At 40.3% G+C, this 24,855-nt stretch overlaps 1 protein-coding gene across 3 annotated transcripts in view; it reads left to right on the top strand.

Annotated features, from left to right (window-relative positions):
* Positions 1 to 3,561: 3,561 nt before the first annotated feature.
* sp3a (sp3a transcription factor) overlaps positions 3,562 to 24,855 on the top strand; it is a 61,447-nt gene continuing 40,153 nt past the window's right edge. The window contains exons 1-4 of one of the 3 annotated variants that reach the window (XM_060827310.1): positions 3,562 to 3,801; positions 4,033 to 4,127; positions 4,319 to 4,414; positions 17,728 to 19,195. In XM_060827310.1, the coding sequence (XP_060683293.1) occupies positions 3,795 to 3,801; positions 4,033 to 4,127; positions 4,319 to 4,414; positions 17,728 to 19,195 (1,666 nt within the window). In that variant the 5' untranslated portion in view covers positions 3,562 to 3,794. Of the gene's footprint in view, positions 3,802 to 4,032; positions 4,128 to 4,309; positions 4,415 to 17,727; positions 19,196 to 24,855 lie in introns of all 3 variants that reach the window. The other 2 variants (XM_060827309.1, XM_060827311.1) reach the window with 2 other exon arrangements.

Here is a 24,855-nt window from a genome sequence, read left to right as displayed (position 1 = left end):
CCTGCCTGTCTACTTTGGATTCCAGCATCTGCAGGTTTTTTTTTTGTCTGTAATGAATAAGCCATAGCTGAGTTTATCTGTTCATAAGCGAAATGGTTTTGCTCAGGGTTTTACTTTACAAAGCTAACAAAATACTACCAAAGTTTAAAATATAAAATGACTGAGCATTAATTAATGTCTCTTTTTCTCTCCATTATGGAAATTGTAGCACCAAATTAAACCGAGGGAAGAAAGAGGTTTCCATTTCAAGTCCTGCTTGATAAAGTTACAAATCTGAAAGATTAACTTCGAATTTTTCTCTCCACAGATGATACCAAACCTATTTAATATTTTCAGCATTTACTATTCTTATTTCAGTCCAACAAAATTAATTTTAACCAAGGACAGTTACGATTTTGAGGAATATAATGCAACATTTACAGTAACGAACTTCAGCTAATTTTATGGAAATGGCTACGTAGACAAGATGGAATATCGGTGTGTGAGAAAAGATTTTTTTTAAACGTTGCTTTTGTCTACTCATTTTGAGCTGGGCATAGTGACTTGGTACTTGTAGTAATGATGACTTGAGAGCAAACGTTATGAGAGGAGGAGATATGAAGACTCACGTCCTCTCAGTAGACAAATAAGTAACTGGAGGCATATATTTAAGGTAGTGGGCAGGAAGTTTAGAGGGAATTTAGGGAAGAATGTTTTCACTCAGAGGCTAGTGGGTATCTGGAATTTGCTACCTGAAAGGATGGTAGAGATGGGAACTGTCACAAGAATTAAGTATTTGGAGGATTACCAAGTATGTTAGCATATGAGGCTATAGGCCAAAGGCCTCTTTCTATACTGCAAAACTCTCGCCCTGCAGAATTTCAAACATATAGCATTGGACACATGGACATAATCATGTCCAAGTTGGACATATTTTTTGATTTATAAGGGAGTTAACGTTCTGATGGAGGAATAGTTGAGCTAAGGCCGCTAACAGGCATTTTCTAAGTATATGAGGGACAAGAAAATAATAAGGGAGAGAGTACAGCCAATTAGCGACCAGAGTTGTAATTTGTGATTGGAGCTGGAAAACAGCTGAGATCTTAAATGAGTACTTTGCACCTGTATTCACTATAGAGAAGAATGATGTATAGGGCCAGACGGGATAAATGCAAAGATAACGTTCCCCTCATGGTCTAGGACCAGAAGGCATTGTCTCAGAAATAAGGGATACCAATTTAAGGCTGAGATCATAGATCCCAACAGTATGGAAGCAGGCCATTCTGCCCAACAAGTCCACACTAATCCTACAGAAAGCATCCGACCCAAACCCACCACATCCCTGTAACCATGCATTCCCCATGGCTAATTCACTGAGCCTGCACATCCCTGGACACTATGGGCAATTTAAGCATGGCCATTACACCTAACCCACAAATCTTTGGATTGTGGGAGGAAACCCACGCAGACATGAGAATGTACAAACTCCACACACAGTCGCTCGAGAATGGAACTGAACCTCAGTCCCTGGCACTGTGAGGAAACAGTGCTAACCTGAGTCACCATGCTGCCCCATGAGAAGGAATTTCATCTCAAAGGGTTGAGTGTCTCTGAGTAACCTTGCCACAGACAACTTTGGGAACAGTCCTCGTATATATTTAAGGCTACAACAGGCCGATTCTTAGTAAGTTGGAGAGTCCAAGGTTAGGGAGAAAGAGCAGAAAAAATGATTGTGAAGAATGTCAGATCAGCCATGATCCTATTGAATGATGCAGCAGGTTCAACAGGCTGAATGGCCTACTCCTTTTCTATATCTTATGGTCTTATAGTGAAGTGAAATACCAGGCCTTAGATTCAAAATTATTATAGTATTGAAAGAAGGCAAAGGGTCTGTGGTATGCTTGAATGAATTAGCATCATGAGAGATGAGGTATTGTTGTTTCTAGCAGGCCCAGATAAGATGCACTTTAGGATGCTGTGGGAGATAAGGCAAGAGATTGCAGGTTAATGTTCAAATGCTCTCTGGCTTGGAAGACAGCTCACATGGTACCATTATTCAAGAAAGGTATTAGGAATACACCAGGAAATTATAGGCCAGTGAATCTACCAGCCATCCTAAGGAAAATAATTGAGGGACAGAATCAATTTGTCAGGATAGTCAACATGGCTTTATAAGGAGATCATGTCTGACAAATTTGAATTTTTCAATGTGGCTAGGTGCGTAGATGATGGTACTGCAGTTGGTGTGGTTTCCAAATGCTTCAATAAGGCATTTGAACAAGGTCTTGCCTGGCAAATTGTTTAAGATGCTAAGAGCCCATGGAATCTACGGCAATTTGACAGATTGGATCGAAAATTAGTTTAGTATCAGTAAGCAGAATGTGATGGTTGAATGTATTTTTTGTGATTGGAAGCATGTGCCTAGTGGTGTACCCAAGGGTTCAGTGCTCTCTTGTTTGCTGTGACATGAATGATCAAGATATTAATGTAGCTGATTAAGTTTGCAGATGACATGAACATTGTTGATGTGGTAAATGTTGTGTATGAAATCTTTAGACTACAGGATGATAACAACTGACCCATCAAATCGGCTGAACAGTATCAAATGGAATTTAATCCTGAAAATTGGGAGGTGATTCATTTTCAGATTACTAACCAAGCAAGTAAGCACACAAAGACCCTCGGAAATACAGGTGATCCGAGGGAGCTGTACATGGTGGTACATTGTTGAAGGCAGGATAGATAAATGAGATGGCTAAGGCATATGGGATACTTGTCTTTTAAATCATAACCTTGATGAATAATGTATATAATGTTAGGCCACAAGCTGGGGCAGTGCATGCAGTTCTGGTCGCCATTTTACAGGAAGGATGTGATTCTGCTGCAGAAGGCACAGAGAAGATGTTGGCAGAGCCTATAACGAGAGACTGGATAGGTTTGGGATGGTTTCCCTATAACAGAAGGCCGAGGGCGAATTGATTGAAGTATAAAAACCTATGAACTGCGTAGAAAGGCTAGACAGAAACCAGGGTCCCAGTTTTAAAGTAATGAACAGTAAGTTTGAGGAGAGTTTTTTTTCCCCACCCATATGGTTGTGGACATCAGGAACTCACTGCCTGAGGGTGCTTTAGATGCTCTGTTGCTGACCTGTATATCTCTATGATATGTGATGGCGGCTGTAAACACGATGGGCCAAAGGGCCTCTTTTCGTGTAGTGTTTTAAAAAAACACAGACCCAGATCAGCCATAATCTTATCGAATGACCGAGCAGGTTTCAATGTCTTAGGAAGAGGGCATTAACCTCGACCTTTATTTACTTGGGACAGTTTTAGCGCTTCTATACAACCCCTGTAACCAACCTTCCGACTCTAATCGATTGCCTGCCTCCCCTCCCCCAACACACAACCCCCGTCCCGCCCTGAATGGAGGGGGAGGGGAGAGGCACAGACTCGGATCACGCAAACTTCATGGTCGGAAGTGGCGTGATTGGCGGCGCGCTGGGCCAGTGAACGCCGGGGTGGTCCGGACGGGACGGCGGGCGGCCAATGAGGCGGAGGCTGGGAGGGCGGGACATCCGCTATGGTGTTCGGTTGCAGGGTACGAGAACGTCGTGGTTTTTCTGCCGACCCCCGGACAGTCCCGGCTCGAAGCCCCACCCTTCCCCCTCCGCTTCCTGCACCGTCAATCAAAGCAACAAAAAAAAACCTCCAGCGACGCTCGCCTGGCGTCGGCGTCCGGGCGACCCACAATGTTGACCGTATAAACCGAGCCGGTGTGGTGTGAGCCGAGCCGTACCGCCCGGGGTAGGAGCCGCTATGACTGGTAGGTTTTGCAGAAAAGGCCGGTGCGGCGAGGCCCGAGCCTGAGGCCCCCTTCCCCCCCCCCCCCCCGGTTCAATCTGATCACATCTTCCTGAACGCCCACGGTTACAGGTCTTCACCCTCATGATCGTTTCCTTTATTTTCTTTCCTTTTCTCTCCCTCTTGCCCCGCTCCCGCCTCCTTTCTCCCCCCCTTTTTTTTTGCTCGCCTGCCTTCCTTCCTTCCTTCGCAGCTCCAGAAAAGCCAGTGAAGCAAGAGGAAATGGCTGCGCTAGACGTGGACAAGCAGAGCGAGTATCTGCAGCATCGAAACGCCGCCGGCGCGCAGGTAAAGGCCGGCCCCGACTGGCGCGCTTTCTTTTGTCTTGCAGTTTGCTAATAAACAGAATCTGTAATGTGTGTGTGTGTGTGTGTTCACATGTTTAAATTTTGATGTGTACGGTTACTTCCTGTGTAAGCCCCGGACTAATTCACACCCACTTTCCTCCTAAACCCGCCCCCTGTGGGTAGAACATTCAGCCGTCACCGCTTGCATTGCTGGCAGCTACGTGCAGCAAGATCGGGTCGCCGCCATCGGAGACCGTTGGAGCTACCACAACAGTTGGGACCGGGCTGGTGAGTCAATCAGACAGTCTGTGAACAGGCATTTCTTTCCCCCCCCATCCCCCCCCACCACCACCACCACCACCACCACCAAGGGTTTTTAAAAAAAAAATCAAGTCACCGCAAAACAAAACGCCCCCACCGAAGCCAAACCATCCCCCTCTACCGAAAACGAGCAAAATTTAATCGGTGCAGCGAAGTTCTGCAAATCCAGGGCTCCACACCGAGGTACGCAAGTGCCATTTTAAGAGAGAAAATGCAGATGCAGCCGATGGTCATCGACTGAATACGCCGTGGTCTATGTTTTCCAGCAACTTTATTCTCTGTGGTATTAAAACGCACTTTTTAAAAAAAAAAGCATTTTGGAAACACACAACCTCGTCCTTCTTTCTGTCAACGTTTTCAGGATTGAGGTTAAATTTATAGAAATACCAAATTATGATCTGGCAGCTTCCTAAACCCCAAGTAAATATTGCTTTGCTGAGTTCATTACGCACCTTTTGAAAGGTAGGTCATTCATTTTCTAAACCAGTAATGGTTTTTTTCCCTGCTCTGTAACTGAATGTTAGTATCCAAGAACAACTAGGGGTAGATAACTTTCTGAAAGGATAAACTGTATGAATGCCGCCTTTTGTTACCTACGCAAAAAGAAACTAATTTTATCGTACTAAACGTTCCACAAAGTTTTATCCACTGAATGTTTGTTTCTTCAGCTATCGTTACATTCTATTCTGTTTAAGAATGGAAAGTGAATACTGGGAACAAAAATCTCGGTAAAGCTTTAAACTACTTGACATCTGAGAATTTCCTTTGGTACAAGTTGTTAGCAATTTCCTTCCTACCATAGATTTTTTTTATCTTTTCCAAATTGCCAATCTCGTCAATAATATTTGTTCAAAAGCAGCTATCATCTAAATTTTTTGGAAGACATTAATTGTATTGCTAATGGAAAAGGGTAGCATGACCTAGCATAGATAAGTGATTTTTGAAGCAACTGATGGTGTACTCATACCTAACTTGGCAGTGGTTGTCTACACTTAGTGAATGTAATATCGTTTGTCCAATCTCTGCTGTCTTTTGACACATCAGTTTACAAATGACAACTATTTCAAGATATGAAAAAACACCAAAAAAATCTGTTCAGTAGTGTTGGGGGTAAAGTAAAATTGCCAGTGCTTTTTATATTCACTTAATATTTCTTGCTACTGACTGCTTATTTGTAGCTTAACCTCCATAATTGTTAAACTGGTTTACTTGGATTTCCCTCTCATTTTCTTCCTTTCCAACTTCTCCAACAGCAATGAGATTAGTAATTCAAATTTACTATTGTAGAAAAATTGTTAACTTCGGAAAATGCCAGTTCTTTTGTACTTTGAATTTAGGAAGTATGGAAGCCTTTCTCCACTGGGTTGTTTTCTTTTGAGATCAGATTCTGTATCGGACAAATTTGAATATCTTGTTTTGTATTTGTCAATTAGTTAATAAAAAATATCACTGGATAGTTCATTCCTGGCAAGCCTTGGTGACATTATCTTTGAATGGAATGTTCATCAGCTTCCCCAACAATCATGATCTTAGTTTGAAGTTGTAATATAGAAGGATCCAAGAGTACCAAGTAAGCTGATGCAGAAAATTAAAATTAGAGCCTTTATCATTTTTCATTATTTCCAGAACAATGCCTGTTGATTGATGAGAGGAAAAATAAGAGGCATATCCTATGTTATGGAAAAGGCATGGGCATGTATGCCATTGTAGCAGTATTCATATTGCTTGAGTCAGATGAAAATACTTGGTGAAACTTGAGTGCAAAAAATCTGATCATTCCTAGAATAAAAGTAAGCAAATACATATGAAGAAATCTCTGACTGAAGACTAAAATATTCCAAAGTGTCTTTTCACTGTGATGCAAATATATTTAGCCTAGCTCTATACATCTTCAGTGGGAAGAATACTTGAGTTTCCATTGATCTGCTGCCGCATTTCTATCCTGTTTCCTCTTGACGATAAGGGGAGATCGGTTGGCTGAGTTGGATGGATGACTGATTTATTAAGTAGAGTGATGTCATCAGCTTGTTTCAGACCCTATACCAGCTGAGGTTGCCATTAAGGATTTTTCTTCTCTGCCTTCCCCCTTGCCTGAGATTTGACCCTAGTTAAATCATCACCAATTGTCTCAGAGCAGCCCAACAGTCCAGTACAACTATGGTGACTTTACCTTGTGTATTCATATTACATAAGACAGTATCTCTTGATGTCTCATCAAAATAAAATTGAAGTTACTTATCCTTGTTTGTCTTTTTTTTAAATGGCAGTGACCATATCTGCTTGTGATTAGTTTCATATTTGTTTATTTCAATTAAATTCAAATAAAATATTTTATCTTGCCACACAGATATCTTGTATGATGTGATGTTTAACTGTTTAACTGCTGTCCCTTCTTTTTAGAGGTTGGTACTAGAAAAGGACCACAGATATAAGGAAGCAGTTGTTCATGAACCTTTGGTGATTCAGAGGGTGTTTGTAACTGTTCATATTTCAGCTTCAAGTTAGCAGTCCTAAAATATGTAATACTGGGGTAATGAGCACTTGTCTCATTTTGTACTTTTTATTTAGATTATAAACAGTATTGCCAATTTTATAATATATGAAATTTAAATTATGCCCACACAGAGTGACTTTGTGAAATACAGACTGTTGTTGACTGTGCACATTAGTTGGTGTTCTGCAGAAGGATTGCTCTGTACGTGTCATGTTAATTAGAGAAGACATTTATTTAATGTCTGAGACATTCATACTTTTAATGCTAAAATGGCTTCTATTCTTGGCTCTGACTAATGTTGAACTTTAAATTATGGTCTCTAACATCCAAACAGGCAAAGAGGATAGTTTTCAACACAGGAGGGGCAGAGATTAACTGGTGCTTTTTATAGATGGGAGAAGTCCACCATCTGTATGTTTGAAGCAGGACAAGATGCTTAATTTTAAATCCATGGCAGTCAATTTGGCCTTGCTTACTTAACAAAAGTAAAATAGGCCCTTATTAAGGGCAAAGTTTGCAGTGCTTTTTTAATTGATTTTTGGGTTACATAGTGTTGTGCCAAAAGTGTTGTGCTCTGTCATGAATTTCATTTAAAAATTTTGAATTTTTTAGATTTGGCCTTTTCTCAATAGAATCATAAGCAGTTTTTAATACTTAAAAAGAAGGGGATTGGCATGTAACTTGCTGTTTATTCAATATTATAATGTAGCTAAACTTCCTGGGGCACGTGAGAAAAGGAAACTTAGCAGTGAAAGGAACTAATGAAGGTGTCAGTAAGGTAGGTGTTGAAGAAGGCACAAAGGGAGAAAACAGAAATTTTAAGAGTGTAATCTAAGCATAGTTTTCTTTTAGTTACCCAAGGTGTATTCTTAAAAGTGAATATCAATTGGTGTATAAAAAGCAAGCTAAAATAGAGTAATTTTCTGCAAAGGAGCATTTGGGCTTAAAAATAATAAAAAGGTGACCGAATTACCAAATGCAAATGGCACAAGAAAGACAACCTCATTGTATTTGCACGAAACCAAGCTTGAAAGGAAATACTTAAAAGACTGCAAGTTTGATAGATAACATTAAGTAATAGTGGCTTGATAATTTTGTCAAATTGAAATTGATTCACTGCAGATGTTAACAAAAATAATATGTTAGTTGCATTAAGCTACCAGTTCATTACTATAAGTAACACATGTATGACCATGTAAAGTAGTTGAAAGATTTTCTAACGTTGGCTCATGGGCAATATTGAAGAGTGTAGTGTTGGAAAAGCACAGCCAGTCAGGCCGCATCCAAGGAGCAGGAGAATCAACTTTTCGACATGAGCCTTTCATCAGAAAAGAGGCCTGAAGGAAATCTGAATGAAGAGCTTATCCCCGAAATGTCAACTCACCTGCTTCTCAGATGCTGTGCTTTTCCAGTGCCACACTTTTTGACTCTGATTTCCAGCATCTGCAGTCCTCACTTTCTCCCGGACAGAATGAGCTGTAGAACAGTCAGAATAGCTTGATTTACTGTCCAAAACCCAAGTTTAAGAAATTCATTGAGTACAACAAAAATCTTCAGTGAAACAGCCAATGGTAGGTGATGTTTTTATGACAGCTAATGGACCATTTCTCAACACAATTTGGAGTAGAAGAGACGAATAAGCATATGGTTTAGCACTTTTTAAAGTCATTGGAAACTGATTGCAGTTGCCTTTATAACAGTTTGCTGATTTGAATGGAGTAACTAAATGGAGAAAAAAAAACATTTTGAGCAGGAGGAGATTCTTAAATTTACCTTGCAAACAGCATGCTGTTCCATTTTTATTAATGGGAAGTAAATTTGTCCATTGTTTTGCAGGCGGTCTTACTTATTTGATCAGTCTTTCCCTGTACAATTGGAGAATTGCACCTGAGCTGTGCATGATCATGGAATTCTGAATGCACCAGAGTTCTATTCTGAAATCCTCTGGGCCATGTTATTATAGAACCTGGAGAGTAAATGTGGGCTCCTTTATCACAGTGGATCCATAGCCTGCTATTGAAAGCAATTTGGTGTTGATCTGAGCAGCTATTTCCTGCAAATCTGAAAAATATCTTGCTAGTTTCTTTACATACAATTGAGCCAAGCTCTTGTAGTGCCCAGTGGAAATCTGTGGGTGTGTTGATACCTAAAGCAGGATATGGTGGCTTATAATATGGAGAAAAATCATCAGGCTCCGATAAGAGGAGGTCTGAGGATAGACTTTGGGAACTTCCTGTAATGGAACAAAAGTTCTAACTATATGGTGAGTAGTGGGACAGTTCCTGAGTTGCATCTTTTCTAGTTTATTTTCTGAAACATTACCACTTGATCTTTACTACCCTTCTATTTATTATTTAGGGACAAAAAGGGATGTGGGAGAGGAGAATATAAGGAAAATGGTTGAACAAGCGTGTATTATGACATTGATTTTAGAGGAACTAAGTTCAATAGAATGTTTTGGTGGAGGGAGGGGGTGGTCCCCTTAGACTAGTGGAGCAAATGTAGTTTAAATTGATGAATAATGTTGAACTGCTGCTGCAGTCTGGAAACAGTTGTGGCATAGTCTCATGCAGTTTTATTAAGGGCAACAAATGAGAATATTGGATTGAGTGGGAGTGAAGGGAATGAGGGATAATGAGTACAGGAGAAGAGGTGCATGAAAGATGGTGTAGCAGGCTAAGAAGTGCTCTTAAAGAGAGTAAAAAGAAGGCTGCTAGGAAATTGTCTATTAGTTGGGAAATCTTCAGTTTTGATTATTTCCCTAAAATGCTGAAAGCTCTACCTGCTATTTTGTGTTTTCTTAGGGTCTTGTTCTCCTACCCTGTGACCTCCCCACTTCTCTTTTAACGTTATTGCTAGTTTTTCTCTTTTCTTTTTGAGTTGATTGAGTGACCTTTGGAAGATCCCACTCCAAGCCCCTGTCCTAGACTATATTATTTTGCTCATTTAAGTAGAGACCATGGTTCTAGTCAAGAATAAAAGCAAATCATACTAGATATAGACATCGGGGTTCAAATGATTTTTGGCCAGTAAGGCTGAAATTCTACGAGTGCACTAACAGCAAGCGAGCATGTAGAGTGGGATCTCTTAGATCAAAGTTGTTCTCCATGTGTTAAGCCTCAGGAGATGGAAAGCTATTAAATGAATGTTTCTCTTCTATCTCCACAGCAAAAACTGAAATAGAGGCTAGAGAAGTTGAAAATAAATATTGATGTTTTCAAAACAGTTCAGATTATAGAAGAGTAAGCATTGGAGGTCTGAGAAAATATAAAGTTAGTTAAATCTCCAGGACCTGATCTAGTGTGTCCCAGGATATTGTGGGAAGTTGGGGAGGAGTTGCAGGACTCCCTGCAACTATGGGTAGGGTGCCAGGTAACTGCAGAGTGGCTAATGTTGTGCCTTTTATGTTTGAGAGGATGTAACGAGAAGCCTGGGAACTATAGACTCGTGAGTCTGACTTCACTGGTGGGCAAGTTGTTGTAAATGATTCTGAGAGAGGGGGTTTGAATGCATTTGGAGAGGCAAGGAATGATTAAGTATAGTCAGTGATTGTGCATGGGAAATTATGTCGCAAACTTGAGACTTTTGATTAAGTAACCAAGATGATTAAGAGCAAAGCAGTATAAATTGTTTGCTTGGACCTTACTAAAGCCTTTGTCAACATTCTGCATGGTAGATTAATTAGTAAAGTTAGGTCACATGGGATTCAGGCTCAGCTTGCCAATGGCATACAAAATTGGCTTAATGCAGGAGATGGTGGTGAGTTGTATTTTGGACTGGAGGCTTGTGACCAGTAGTTTTCCACAGGGATTGGTACAGAGTCCATTATTTATCACCTACATAAGTAATTTGGAGGAAAATATACAAGGTGCTTAGTAAGTTTGCGGATGTTGTCAAAATTTGTGACATAGTGGATAGTGAAGAAGATTATCTAAGATTTCAGAGAGATCTTGGTCAGTTGGGTCAATGGGCTGAAGTAGGGTCTTAAGTCGTGTTGCACAGCAGAGACACCTAGGGGTTCGGGTACATAATTCTTTGAAGTTTGCATCACCTATAGATTAGGTGGTTAAGATGTTTGACATGCTTACCTTAATTGCTCAGAACTTTTAGGCTGTACAGGACGTTGATGGGGCCTCTTCTGGAGTACTGTGCACAGATCCGGGTGTCCTTGTGTAGGGTGGATTTTGTAAAACTGGAGATGGTTCAGAACAGATTTACCAGTATGTTGCTGGGACTGGAGGGTTTGAGTCATGAGAAGAGGCTGGATAGGCTGAGACTTTTCACTGGAGCATTGGTTGAGGGGTGACGTTTATCGGTTTATAAATTCATGAACGGTGTTGATAAGGTGAATGGTAGGTGTATTTTCCTTAGGGTGAGGGATTTAAAGATTGGGGGCATATTTTTACAGTGAAATGAGAGATTTTAAAAAGATATGGACAGAAGTGATGAATGAACCTGAAGGTAGCGTATGTAATACAGCGAATTTTGAGAAGATTTGTAGTTCAGGTTGAGATTCTGGATTAGGTTTGTTCGCTGAGCTGGAAGGTTCATTTCCAGACATTTCAACGCCCTACTAGGTAACATCTTCGGTGTAACAGCTTCACCCGGAGGCCCGCTGAAGGTTTTACCTAGTAGGGTGGCGAAACGTCTGGAAATGAACCTTCCAGCACAGCGAGCAAACCTACATCCAGATGTGAGCACAGTTAGAATGATTGAAAGACATTTAGAAAAATATATGAAATCTTTGGATGAATATAAGTCAAGTGCAGGTGGGTGTGACTAGTTTAGTTTGGGATTATGGTCAGTGTGGACTGGTTGAACCAAGAGTTTATTTCTGTGCCTTATGATTCTGACTCTATGATCCCAATATTATTCCACTGCTACATCTTCTCATTCCTGTTTCTATACCTTCCCTTTATATTTCAGTGCTCTGCTTCCACAAAGTTTTCTGGTTTTAACTTTCCATTCAGTTCTCTTACCAAATGTTTGCTGTACCAGGATCCCAGTTGATGTATCTGTTAAATATTGAATTTCTGTATTTTTAAAATGCAAGCCAGAAACCTCTTCTGAGCATTCATTCTTTTGTATGTGGCCTTTTTTTTCTAAAAAAGCAAAATCTCCTACATATGTATGGAGTAATGTGGCTAACATCAGAAGCATGCCGATGATATATGTTAACTTTTAAAAAAACAGAAATTTTATTTGAAGACTAGCTTCTAAGTAGAAAATGCTAGTAACTGAAATGCATTAATGTTTAAAGGCAAAAGATTGATGGATGGAGTAATATTTAGGTATAAGAAGAGATTGATCAAGCTGCTCAGGACACATTATAGCCAACACAGTAACTTCCTGACTTCAACCAAGAATGCATCATAATGCAATTTTTGGATATTTTTCAAGTCATTCGAAGGATCGAGATGATAATAGGGCTAGAGTTGGGTGGAGCTGAAAATGTGTTGCTGGTTAAAGCACAGCAGTCCAGGCAGCATCCAAGGAACAGGAAATTCGACGTTTCGGGCCAGAGCCCTTCTTCATTCATTCCTGATGAAGGGCTCTGGCCCGAAACGTCGAATTTCCTGTTCCTTGGATGCTGCCTGGCCTGCTGTGCTTTAACCAGCAACACATTTTCAGCTGTGATCTGCCGACCTCACTTTTTACTAGAGTTGGGTGGAAGCAGGCATTAGAATGCACAGTTCACTCAGTGAAGTTTTTAAAACTAGAAGTGTAGAAATGGCTTGTCGGAGTTGGGAATCAAACTCTAGGAATGTAATGAAGCATAAAGTAGTAACTTCCTATTGGAATAAGTTGGTGTCAGTGTTGAACAGCAACAAAATATTTTAAGTTAAATGCGGTTCACTAAGACAAACTGACTTCTTGAGACAAAACCTGAGTAGCAGTGCTACTAAATGTTAAGGGATAGAAAATTTTCTATATATAATCAGCTGCTGGAAGGCAATACTTCCATGAAACGTAAAAAATAACTGTTGAGGTAAGTATAATGGCACAGTTTAGATTTCACATGGCACTATTCACTGAGCATGATAATTTATAATCATTTAAAAATTCATAAATTAATTGCTTCGCTAACTGAGAAATTCTTCTATGGCAGTTGCCAATTGAATTTGAGGTGTTAAGGGTAGAGTGCTAATCAGCATTAGGAATGGAATTTTGTAGAATGAGCTCAGTGCTCTGGCATGTAGGAGCATTGGTACATATTCTTTTGTGAAACTGGGAGAGTTGGCAGAGGGATTCTGTGACTGGGAGTAATTGGGAAGGGGTGGGCTTTGCACATTTTGGTGATTTGGGCTCTTATCGATGTTTCTGAGTGTGGGAGAAGTTCATTGGATACAGACTGGAATTATTAGGAGAGCAGGATTTGATAGTCTTTTGATGGCATCGGGTGTTGTCGGCTGATCTACAACTATTGGAATCCAAACCTATTGTTGGGTGTTATTATCCTTCCTTTTTCTAGTTTGCCAGCCTGTTTTCAACATCCAAATATTATTTGTCTGGTGTTGTTTAAGAAGCATTTTGTGTGTAAATTTACTGCTTAAAGATGATGGATGGAAAATTGCACAAGTGAGAAATGTAATATATTACTGGATAATAGCTTGCATATACTGTTTTGATTATACAGTCCCTTATTCTGCTGCGGTGTTCAATTTTCCATCAACTTTGCTTCCCTCGCCTCTTTCCATGATTCCTTTTGTGTCACAAAAATCTATCAATCATTGCTTTGAACATGCTCAAAGGACTGTGCATTGTAACCTTTATGGAATAGAGAATTCTGAAGATTCATATATCCTCGAGTAATTGTTCTTGTTTTCATTTCCAAATGACCAGCCCCTTATGCTGACACTTCCACACTCAGAAACAATTCCGAGGGCAAAGGACCTATCAACATCTAACCTGTCAAATTTCCAAAGAAATTTATACTTGTAGCACAAATCCCTTTTCAGTTTTAAATGCCAGAGAATAAAGAGACTCCACGTGTTGAATAAGTAGGTTGTTTTACATAGTGCAATCTGGTGATCCTTAGTTGCCTCCACCTCCAAAAAAAAGACACATGCAGTCTATCTTGGGTAAAGAGTCCAAAATTATGTAGATCTGCAAGAATGGCATCATCAGAACTCTACCTTTTAATAATTTGGATATTAAACTTGAATCTATTTGTAGCTAAATGTTTGTACCCGAATGTTGACTTCAGGAGGACAACCAGAATTTCCAAATACCAATATTTTCTTATTCTTTACACTTAAAATGATACTTTTCTATTCCTATCATAATGGGTAATTTCTTATTTCCCTCACATTGAAGGTAAATAAAGGGATCTGCAAGGGTCTCTAGCGTGAATTGGTAAGGATTGGGGAAACCTCGCGAAGAGTGTTATCTGCAGATAGACAGTGACTGAAGAACAAGTGTGAGAGTTACAACAATTGTTCTTTCTGGCAAAAAGATGAAACAAGAAAGGTGGCTCAACCATGGCTTCCAAAGTAAATTATGGATTGTATGTCTCCTTGTTGATCTGAATATAAAATTGAGAAAAATTAGCAAACGTGAGGATTGGGACCAGTTTGGAATTTGTCAGAAGAGGACAAATAGTTTGAGTATATGAATAAAATTGCAGGGAGCATTAAAACTGACCATAAAACTTTGCTTATGAATGTGTGAAGAGAAAAAGGTATCGGTGTAAACAAATTTAGGTCCCTTGCATAAGAAATCACGAGGTATAGGAAAGGTGTTATGAAATTTGAAAGGGTTCAGAACAGATTTACAATGATGTTGTCAGGGTTGGAGGTATAGGAAGAGACTGAATAGGTTGGATCTATTTTCCCTGGAGTGTCAAGAGGCTGAGGGGAGGTTTTATAAAATCATGAGGGGCATGCACAGTGTGCATAATCTAGGTCTTTTGTTTTCACCTAGGGTAAGGGTGTCCAAAGTTAGAGGGCATGGGTTTAAGGTGAGCGGGGAAACATTTAAAAAGGACCCAAGGGGCAAGTTTTTCTCACAAAAGAATGTTGCGTGTATAGAATGAACTGCCAGAGGTGCTGGAGGCTGGTACAACTACAGCGTTTGAGTCATCTGGATGGGTATATGAAAGGAAGGGTTTAGGGGGATATGGACCATATGCTAGTGAATGGGACCAGATTAATTTAGCATATCCAGTCAACATGGATCAGTTGGACCGGAGAATCCGTTTCCATGCTGTACATATCTTAAGTTATGGGAAATATAAAATGGAAGGTAAAACAAAAGTTACCTCTTAAGTGTTATTGAACCAAGGATTTAGTGAGGGAGAGGAGTTAAAGAAATCAGTATCGGGGGGGAAAAGCGTATTGCTAGAGAAATGTAGATGGTTCCATCTACATCAATCATTTGAAAGTGGGTAGTTGTAGCAAGCAGTCAGGAAAGCAAATGTTGGCTGTCTTTGAAAGAGGATTTGAGTTCAGAAATGGTCACTGGTCAGTTACCCTTTATTGCCCTTTGGTGTCCTTTTCACAACTTACTTTCTCACCTTGTGATTGCTTGACTCCCTCCTCCAAGTCAAATTAGGGCTTTTAAATTGAGTTCCTGAGGTTGTGAGGAAGAGCCTCTCTTTACATAAAGGGTAATGCTTGGAATCCACTGTCTGCAAGGGTGGTGGAAGCAGATGAAGTTAATAAGACACATGAGAAGTAAGCTTGTAAGGGGACAGAAGGGCGGTGGAACTGACTTGTCGCTCCACGGAGCCAATATTACCCAAATAGGCTGCCTTCTGTGCTTTAATGACAACTTTGACTCCTTGTTACAGATTATAACTGATGTAAGAAATTAGATCAATGTTAAGCCATTCAATCCTTCAAATCCACTCTGCCATTCAGTGGGGTGTAATGTACCCATATCCTATAATGGGTTCTTTGGTAGAAACCTTATATATCTCAGACTCCAACATACTCAAAAATCTTCACCACCTTTTCAGGCAGAGAATTTGACATCATTTGAGTTCTAAATTCCCTGTTTTCTAATGTGTGCTTTCTTGTTCTCATGCCCTCCAAATCGGCCTCCCCACTCCTTAGCCAGCCAACGTAAATAATCTTTCTGCATGTATTTCTCGTGTTCTCTTAACTTGCTTGCACGTGGATGCACTTGCACTTGCTTACTTGTGTTTGCTTTCTGAGGCACAAGCACACTCAAACTGAAGCAACCAAAACTGAGCATAATGCTCCAGGTGTTGTCTAACCAAAGCTCTCGATAATTGGAACAAGACATCTTTACTTGATTTATCTTGCACTCAAGGCTAACATGCCACTTGCCATCTTAATTGCTTTTTGTGCCTGCATGCTTAGTTTTCAGTGACTTATGAAGAAGCTCAACAACTCCTTTTGGAACAGTTAGCTTGTCAGTATCTAATATGTACAGTCGATTTGTTTTCCCTACCAAATTCTGGCCGCCACCATGGCAGGATGTTGTTGAAGTGGAAGTGCGATGGACTGATAGCCCACAGGCCCAGGCTAATGCTCTGGGCGTGTCTCTTCAAAATCTGGAATATAATGCTAGTCTCAGTACTCATGACAATGGACAAAATTTGTCATGAAGTACCATCTAGTTCATTAATGTCATTTTTTGTTTTCGCAAAGATCTGGCCCATGTGACTCCATACCAGCAGCAATTTTGTTGGCTATTAACTTGATCCTCTGAAGTGGCTTAGTGAACCATTCTGTTCAAGAGCAATTGGGAATGGGCAACAAATGCTAGCCCTTTGAGAAGCCCACCTGAATGAATGATTGTATTGGAAGTCGAACCTTTTTTTGTTGTTGCATCTATATTTCCAAAATCCCAGCTGTCCAGCCTTTCACTACATTTTCACTAACATTACTGGCTGCAGTAATCACAACTTGACCTTTACCCCAGTTCCCATTGAAGTCATTACTCTGACATGGTAGTCCGTGAGGTAAATACCTATAAGCAATTTAAGCAGGACTGCATTGGAAATTGGGTCATCTAGATTTGAGATCGAGGAAGCAGGAGATAAGCTTAGGGCATGTAAGAACCTAGAACATTACACTGCAGTACAGCTCTTCAGCCCTCGATGTTGTACCAACCAAGATAGAGAAATAAGAGTTCAGATTCAGGTAGGGTATTTGATTCAGTGGTGTAGAGGAAGGGAGGGAAATCACAGGTAGCTGAACTATTAGTCTAAACTGGCAGATAAAATACTGTGCAAACTCTTTGAACTTCCTGGAGATGTGGAGGAGCGTAGCAATAGACCTTTCTGAAGCCACTCCTGAAATAGAGAGCATTTTTGGCTGAAAGAGCAGGACCTGATGGTGCTTTGTTTCTGCAGGATTTGATTACTGGCAGCACTTGTTGAGTTTCCCAGCGTTGCATGCATTCTTTGAACAAGGGTTGATGACATTTGTGTGGGAATCCATAAAAAGGAGGATCTGAGATGACGTGGTTGGTGATGAACTTTTGTGTGACTAACATGGGAGGGGGAGGCTACATAAACAAGATGAAGAGGATGATTATCAATTTGGATATGTGCAATTTTATATGCAGCTAGAGATTAAGGGCGGATAGAACAGCTATGAACTCGGGAATGAAACCAAAATAAGAATTGTGTTTTAGTACAAGCAAATGGCTCTTTGATTTCAATAGCAAGCATTTAAATCAATGCACAGTGGTCAAATTTTAATAATTCTCAAAAGATCTTTCTTCACAGTTTGAAAATAGTGTTTGTATTTTTATTGCATTATGTAGTGTTGGATTATATTAAGATAATGCAAATCATGTTTTTTTTTCCCAGCCGCTTGACTTGGCTTCTGCACAGCTGGCAGCATCAAATGGATGGCAGTTAATAACTTCGACACCAACTGTTGTAACAAAAGATACTGCTGGTAATTATGTACAAATTACTGGACAGGTACCAGGATCTCCAGTCACTGCTTCTGTACCAACAAGTGGACAATATGTCCTACAAAGCTTACAGAACCAACAGGTTTTTGCTGTTGCTCCAGGATCATCCACAGCTCCAACTGGTGTAGTGCCTAATGTTCAATATCAAGTAATTCCACAAATCCAGCCTGGTGATGGGCAGCACTTACAACTAGGCTTGGCTTCTTCTAGCACAGATACAGCATTACAACAAGATGGTAATGGCCAAATTCAAATTATTCCTGGTACCAACCAAACAATAATCGCCGGTAAGACTCAGTCAGGCAACATTCTGTCTACCCAAAACCTTGTGTCACCAGCTGTTTCAGTTCAGATACAGCAGGGCAATACTCATGTCCCTGTGCAAATTCAAGGAGTAGCTTACAGTGGTACATCTTATCCTAGTCAAGCTCAGCTTCTTACCAATGTTCCTGTTGGATTGACAGGAAATGTTGCTTTTGTGCCCATTGGAAATGTTGATGTTGATTCTCTTGGAACACCACCTACTTCAGAGTCCTTGAATCAAAATGACTCTGCAGCGATTACTACGTCAAGCCAGATGATTATACCTGTTTCATCAGAAGCTATAAATAATATAGATACCTCAGCAAGGACAGATGAGCAAAGTATTACCGGACCTGTACAGAACCCAGCTTCTAGTGACGCCAACACTAGTATAGCTTCGTTTGTGCCAACGACGTCAGTGAGTCACATGGTTGTTTCTGATGACCATATTGATGTGCAGCAAACCACCTCCAGTAGCAATTCTACTGAAACCCCTGATCAGATTCAGGCAACAAATGTGCTTCATGTAAATCAAGCTACTGTTGATCAAACACAGCTACAAGACATACAAGCTTCAACTTCTCAAACAGCTGATCATCAAATTCAATTTCAGTCACATCAGCAATTTGCTGTCCAGCCACAGATTGTTCAGAGTATTCCACAGCAGGCAATACAGTCTATTGCAGGACAACCAATTACTGCACAAGCCGTTCCTCAGCAAGCTTTGCAGAATGTTCAACTGCAAGTAGTACAAAATGCAGGCTCCCTAATATTACGAGCCCCAACATTAACTCCATCTGGAGAAATTACCTGGCAAACCTTTCAAGTGCAGAACATCCAGAACTTGCAAAATGTGCAAATTCAGAATGCACCAACCCAGCAAATAACTCTGACACCAGTACATACTGTCACATTGGGCCAAGTAGCATCCAGTGGGGCACTGACACCAATTGCACCAGCTCCACTAACTGTTAGTAGTCCACAATTACAGACAGCGACTGTGAATTCATTCACTTCTTCAAGCATTCAGTTGCAACAAGGCGCACATAATTCAGGTAAGTGCTTTCTGTTAATTTGATCTATAATTAAATCAGTTTTTGAAAAATTTGGTGTTTGAATCTGTAATCTCCATCTCCATTTCTGTGACTTCCCCGGTCGTATCAGGTGTGCAACTTACCTCCCAGATCTTGCCATAGTTTTTACAAACTTGAGCGATCAGTCATGCTTGAGATGATTTGTCTGTCCTTTATGGATATGTCTGTATTTTCCACAATACAGCTAAGATCAAGATGCCGACCCTTGTGTTTCTGCCTTGTATCAGTTCATGGAACCTGGGCATGAGTAGCTATACCAGCATTTTTGTCTCTCCCTCTCTCTCTCTCTCTCTCTCTCTCTCTCTCTCTCTCTCTCTCTCTCTCTCTCTCTCTCTCTCTCTCTCTCTCTCTCTCCCTATTGAGAAGGTGATAGTGAGCTGACGACTTGAACTATTGCTATCTTTGAGATGTCGATACATTAATAGTGCTGTTACAATTGCAGGATTTTGTCTTAGTTACAGTGAATGTAGTCAAAAATCAGGATGGTGTAGGACTTGAAGATGTTGCAGATGGTTGTTTTGCCACTGAGAATAGTTTAAACTTGGCAATCCAGTTAAATGTGCAACTGTTACATATAACTTGTGCATTGTTTCAGTTTTGAAGTACAGAAGTGTGGTTGAAGTTAGTTTTAAGTAACTTTAGTTGATAGCAAAGTTTAGAGAAACATCAACAGTAGTTCATAACTGATCCTGTGTGCACAATCATTTGTATAGAGATCTTGTTAAACCTGTCCTGATTAAGAATGGCCAAATACTTTAGTTCGAAGTTTCTGGTGTTGCAAGACATTTTGGTGGAGTGAGATGCAAGTTTGCTGTCATGATTTGGAGATGCCGGTGTTGGACTGGAGTGTACAAAGTTTAAAAAATCTCACCAGGTTATAGTCCAACAGGTTTAATTGGAAGCACACTAGCTTTCAGAGCGTCATCACCTGATGAAGGAGTGACGCTCTGAAAGCTAGTGTGCTTCCAATTAAGCCTGTTGGACTATAACCTGGTGTTGTGATTTTTAACAAGTTTGGTGTGACAGTGTAAAGTGCATTGAATCAGGTTTGAAGTATTTTTTTCCATGTCATAAAATGATTGTGAAACTGTAGAGCATTCAGTTGATGCGTTTTTTCCATTGGAAGTAACAGGTCCAAGCTGAGAGTAGAGTTTTTAAAATCTAAAGCTTGGTTTGTAAAGGGCATGAAGTGCATGGTAATTAAGTGGGAAGTAATAAAGGAAAAGGTCTTCTGAGATATTAGTGTCAGTGATTGAGAGTAATGCATTTGTCCTTTCAATAAAGAAATCAAGCAGGATGATATTTTTAATTGGGATGAGTTTATAGTTGGCCAGTACAGAGCTGAGTGCATGCAGTTGCTTGACAGATGCAGTTCCAAAGTATTGATAGAAGGATGTGAAATGAGACATCGTAGCAGCCATCATAAGCTCAGGACAGGTTATTCACGAACAACTGGACAATGTCCAGCCCCTTGCAATACTTCCTACTGACATGGTTTGAGCCCATATGCAGTGAGACCTGAAGAACATCTAGGCTTGAACTGATACATGTTTGAATGTAAAATTGTGTTAGATAAAGCTATAGAAAAGGCAACAAGGTTTTGCCTTTTACAAAAGCAAAGTCTGCATTATAACTTTGTGCAAGACCCCATATCCTTTTGATTGCATTTTGTCACAACAATATTGATTTCATTGCTACTTCAGTGCCTTCACTGCTGGAACCCGTTCTATCACTTTGATTTTGACACTCCCAAACTTTGCAATTCTGTCGTCTTCCTGATACAAGGTAGGGAAAGTTCTGCTTTTGACAGAATTCTGCCCATTTGAATTTTTTTTAACCTTTTCTTTGCATCTGACATGGTCCTGTCCTGTTAGTATGGACTGCATGTAATGCCAGTGTTGAAATACTGAGGCTATTTTGGCGATTTTATCCAAATGCATTCATCCACCGTTTTGATAGTAGTAGAAAGTAAATGTGAACAATGTTTCTATCCATATGTCTAATTTTTCTATGTTTTAAGTTCCTTAGCATTTGCATTTTACTGCAGATCATTTCTTGGGTTATAGTTTTTTCCAGGATATGATTTCTTATCACATTTTCAGAGGTCTGTCTGCACCTAGAACAATCCTTATTGTTTTCATCCTTTATGTGGACATACCCTGTCCTAATGGCTAAAACCTCAGTCTAAACTGAACTATATAAACTCTCTAGCCAACCTACTATATTAACATTAATTGAGATCGTAACCAGACATGTCAGTTTTCAGAAGGAAACCTGGCTTAGTAGCTCATGTATTTGATTTTTCAGATGGATACTGTGGTGGTGAGTCATTGAAGCCCATTCACACTGATTTTACACAACATGAATTTGTTATGCAAACCAAGCAATGTAGATGTAGCACAAATTTAAAAGATCTTAGTGCAGTCTCAGACTTCAGGTGCAACCTCTTGAACATCTTGAGCAGTTTCAAAAAGGCTACCTTATTCTTAAGCTCCAGTAAAGGCCAAAATTCCATTTGCTGCTTTATTTTTAAACTTGCACCTGCTTGTTAACTGAGATTCATGCACAAGGCCATCTAGATTCCTCTGGGCTGCACTTTTTTGAAGTCTTCAAGTAAATAATACTCAACCTTTTTGATTCTTTCTACTAGAGTGAATGACCTTTACTTTCCAACATAAATTCAGTTTTTTGCATGTTCACACAACCTGCTTATATCCTCTTGCAAATTATGTCCTCATTTTAACTTCTTTTCTCACCTATTTTTGTATTGTGTGCAAACTTGGACGCATTCCACTCTTTTCTCTGCAAGTCATTAATATAGATAGTAAATAATTAGGGGCCTGTCTGATCCTGCTGGTGCTCCTTTAGTTAAATGTTTTCACCTGAAAAAGGCCAGTTAGTCCTGACTCTCCAATTTCTGCTTTTCTATGTACTGTACTATTTCCTCAATTTACTGTAGCATTTTCCCAGAACAGGTTAGGCTAACTTGTAGTTTCCTGCTTTGTGTCTCATTGCAAAATAAAACATAGAACAATCCAGCACAGGAACAACCTGCCATATCTGTGCTGACCATGATACCCTTCTGAACTAATCCTGAAATAACCCTTATCCTGTAGTAATGCAGACTAGTCATTCATAAATCCTGTTCGCGGGGTGGCACAGTGGCTCAGTGCCCAGCTTCTGGCAACCATGTGGAGTTTGCACATTCTCTCTGTGTCTGGGTGGGTTTCCTTTGGGTGCTGGGTTTCCTCCCACAGTCCAAAGATGTGCAGGTCAGGTGAATTTGACCATGCTAAATTGCCCATACGGTTAGATGCCTTAGTCAGAAGGAAATGGGTCTGGGTGGGTTATCTTTGGAGCGCCAGTGTGGACTGGTTGGGCCAAGGGCCTGTTTCAACACTATAAGGAATCTAATCTAATCTAGATCGAAAACCAAAAAGCACAGATTTAAAGCAGTTAAAAGAAGCAGTGGTAATGTGGGGAAGAGTACTCATGCAAGCACTTGGTTAGGGCAGCGTTCCCCAAACTTTTTGGGGTTGAAATTATCAAATGTAAGGCTTGAAGACCTAGGAGAGAGAATGGTGGGGTGTTCAAAATTTGCAAAATTTCAACTTGTGAACCACACTTGGTGTCCTGCCCACCTGTACACCCATAACACTTTTTGTGAGCCCTAGCATAGGAACTGCAATGCACTCGATGAGTATGTGGCTTGGAGGCAGGTTCAATCAAGGCACCCAACAGGGGATCATTCTTATCTAAAGTTGAAGGATATCAGACGTGTGGAAAGAAAATAGGAGGGGAAAGGTGGAAATAACACTGGGAGAATTCCACCTTCAGAAAGCTAGTGTAGACCTGATGGACCAGGTGGCCACGTTCTGTGCTATAATTGTTCTGTGAATTTACAAGGAATTCAGAAGAATTTTTATCCAGACAGTGGTGTGGATCGTACTATCGCAAGTAATTTGAAGTGAAGAGCAAGTTATATGTACATGGAAGCTGGATAAACACATGGGTGAAAGGAATAGAAAGTTATGGGGGTTATATGAATTCAGTTGGGAGGAGATTTTTTAAAAAATATGCTGGCTTGGACATATGGGCTCAATGGTTTGTTTTTCCTCTTTGGATTTGTCAGGGCAATGCTGGGTTGTTCAGTTATTCTTGATGTCCTGGTTGTCTAACAGACGCACACAATCAGAGAATCCTTAGTGTGGAAGCAGACCATTTGGCCCTTCAGGTCTAGCCACACATCCCCACCCCCAAAAAAAAGACATAATGGGCTGAATATGAGCAGGAGGAGGCCATTCAGCCATTCAAGCTTGCTCTTCCATTTAGTATGAATGTAGCTGGTAACTCATCTCATGAACCCTGTTCCTGTATTCTCCCCAAACCCCTTTCCTTCCTTTTACTCCGAAGAACTATATATCTAACTCCTTGAAAAGATTCAAAGTTTTGGTCTCAACCATTTTGTGGTGAGAATTCCAGAGGCTCACTACACTCTGTGACGAAGTTTATTTTCATTCTCAGTCCTCTGCCACATATCCTTAAATTGTTATCCTTAGTTCAAGATTTGTCATCAGGAACATCCTTTTTGCATTTACCCTGACTAGTCTTGTTAAGTTTTAATCCCAGGAATTGTCCTGGTAAATCTCTTTTGCACCCTCCACAGAGAGACTAAAACTAAGATCCTCCCTCAAATAAGGAGATCAAAACTGCATGCACTGCCCCAATGTGACCACACCAAGTACCCATAGAATTACATCAAGACAGGCTTGCTCCTATCCTCAAATCTTCTCCATATGAAGGTCAAACTACTATTTGGAGCAGGAGAGTCGACGTTTCGGGCATGAGCCCTTCTTCAGGAATGTCGACTCTCCTGCTCCTTGGATGCTGCCTGGCCTGCTGCGTTTTCCCAGCAACACATTTTCAGCTCTGATCTGCTGTCCTCACTTCCTCCTCAAACTACTATTTGCCATCTTCAGCATCTGCTGCACCCTCATGCTTTTTTTGTGACTGCTGTACACTGACACCCGGTTCTCAGTGCACCTCCCTTGTTCCGAATCTGTCGCTGTTCAGATAATCTGTCTTCCTATTTTTGCTCCCAAGTGGATAGTCTCTTGTTTATCCACATTATTTTTCATCTGTTATGTATTTGCCTACTCACTCAACTTCTCCAATTAAACTGAAACATCTGATTTCTCCTCACAGCTCACCTTCCCACTCAGCTTTGTGGATATCTGGGCTCCAAGCACTGATTCATGCAATACCCCCCTAGTTACTGGCTGCCACATGGAAAATTACTCATTTTTTCACTTCCGTCTTGACCAGAGGCATCTTGTTAGTGATTTTACAATCTGGTGGAACCTTTCTGGAATCCTGAGTTCTTGAAACGTTCAACTAGTCCCAATAATTTTTCTAATACTTTGCTTGTCATTATACACTGTTACCTTTCTTTCCATTAGCACCTTGCTTGTTTGATATCTTTGGGATGTTTACAGTGTCCTCTACTGTGAAGACCAAATTGTTTTCCGTTAGTATGTTCCATGTTACCGTCCCACAATCACATCCTCCAATGGTCCTAAATTCAACTTAGCTACTATTTTTGTTTATATCTGTAGAAGCTT

Source organism: Hemiscyllium ocellatum, chromosome 7 (genome assembly GCF_020745735.1).
Source record: "Hemiscyllium ocellatum isolate sHemOce1 chromosome 7, sHemOce1.pat.X.cur, whole genome shotgun sequence".
NCBI classification, from domain to species: Eukaryota; Metazoa; Chordata; class Chondrichthyes; order Orectolobiformes; family Hemiscylliidae; genus Hemiscyllium; species Hemiscyllium ocellatum.
This window is presented reverse-complemented; position numbering and strand designations above follow the sequence as displayed.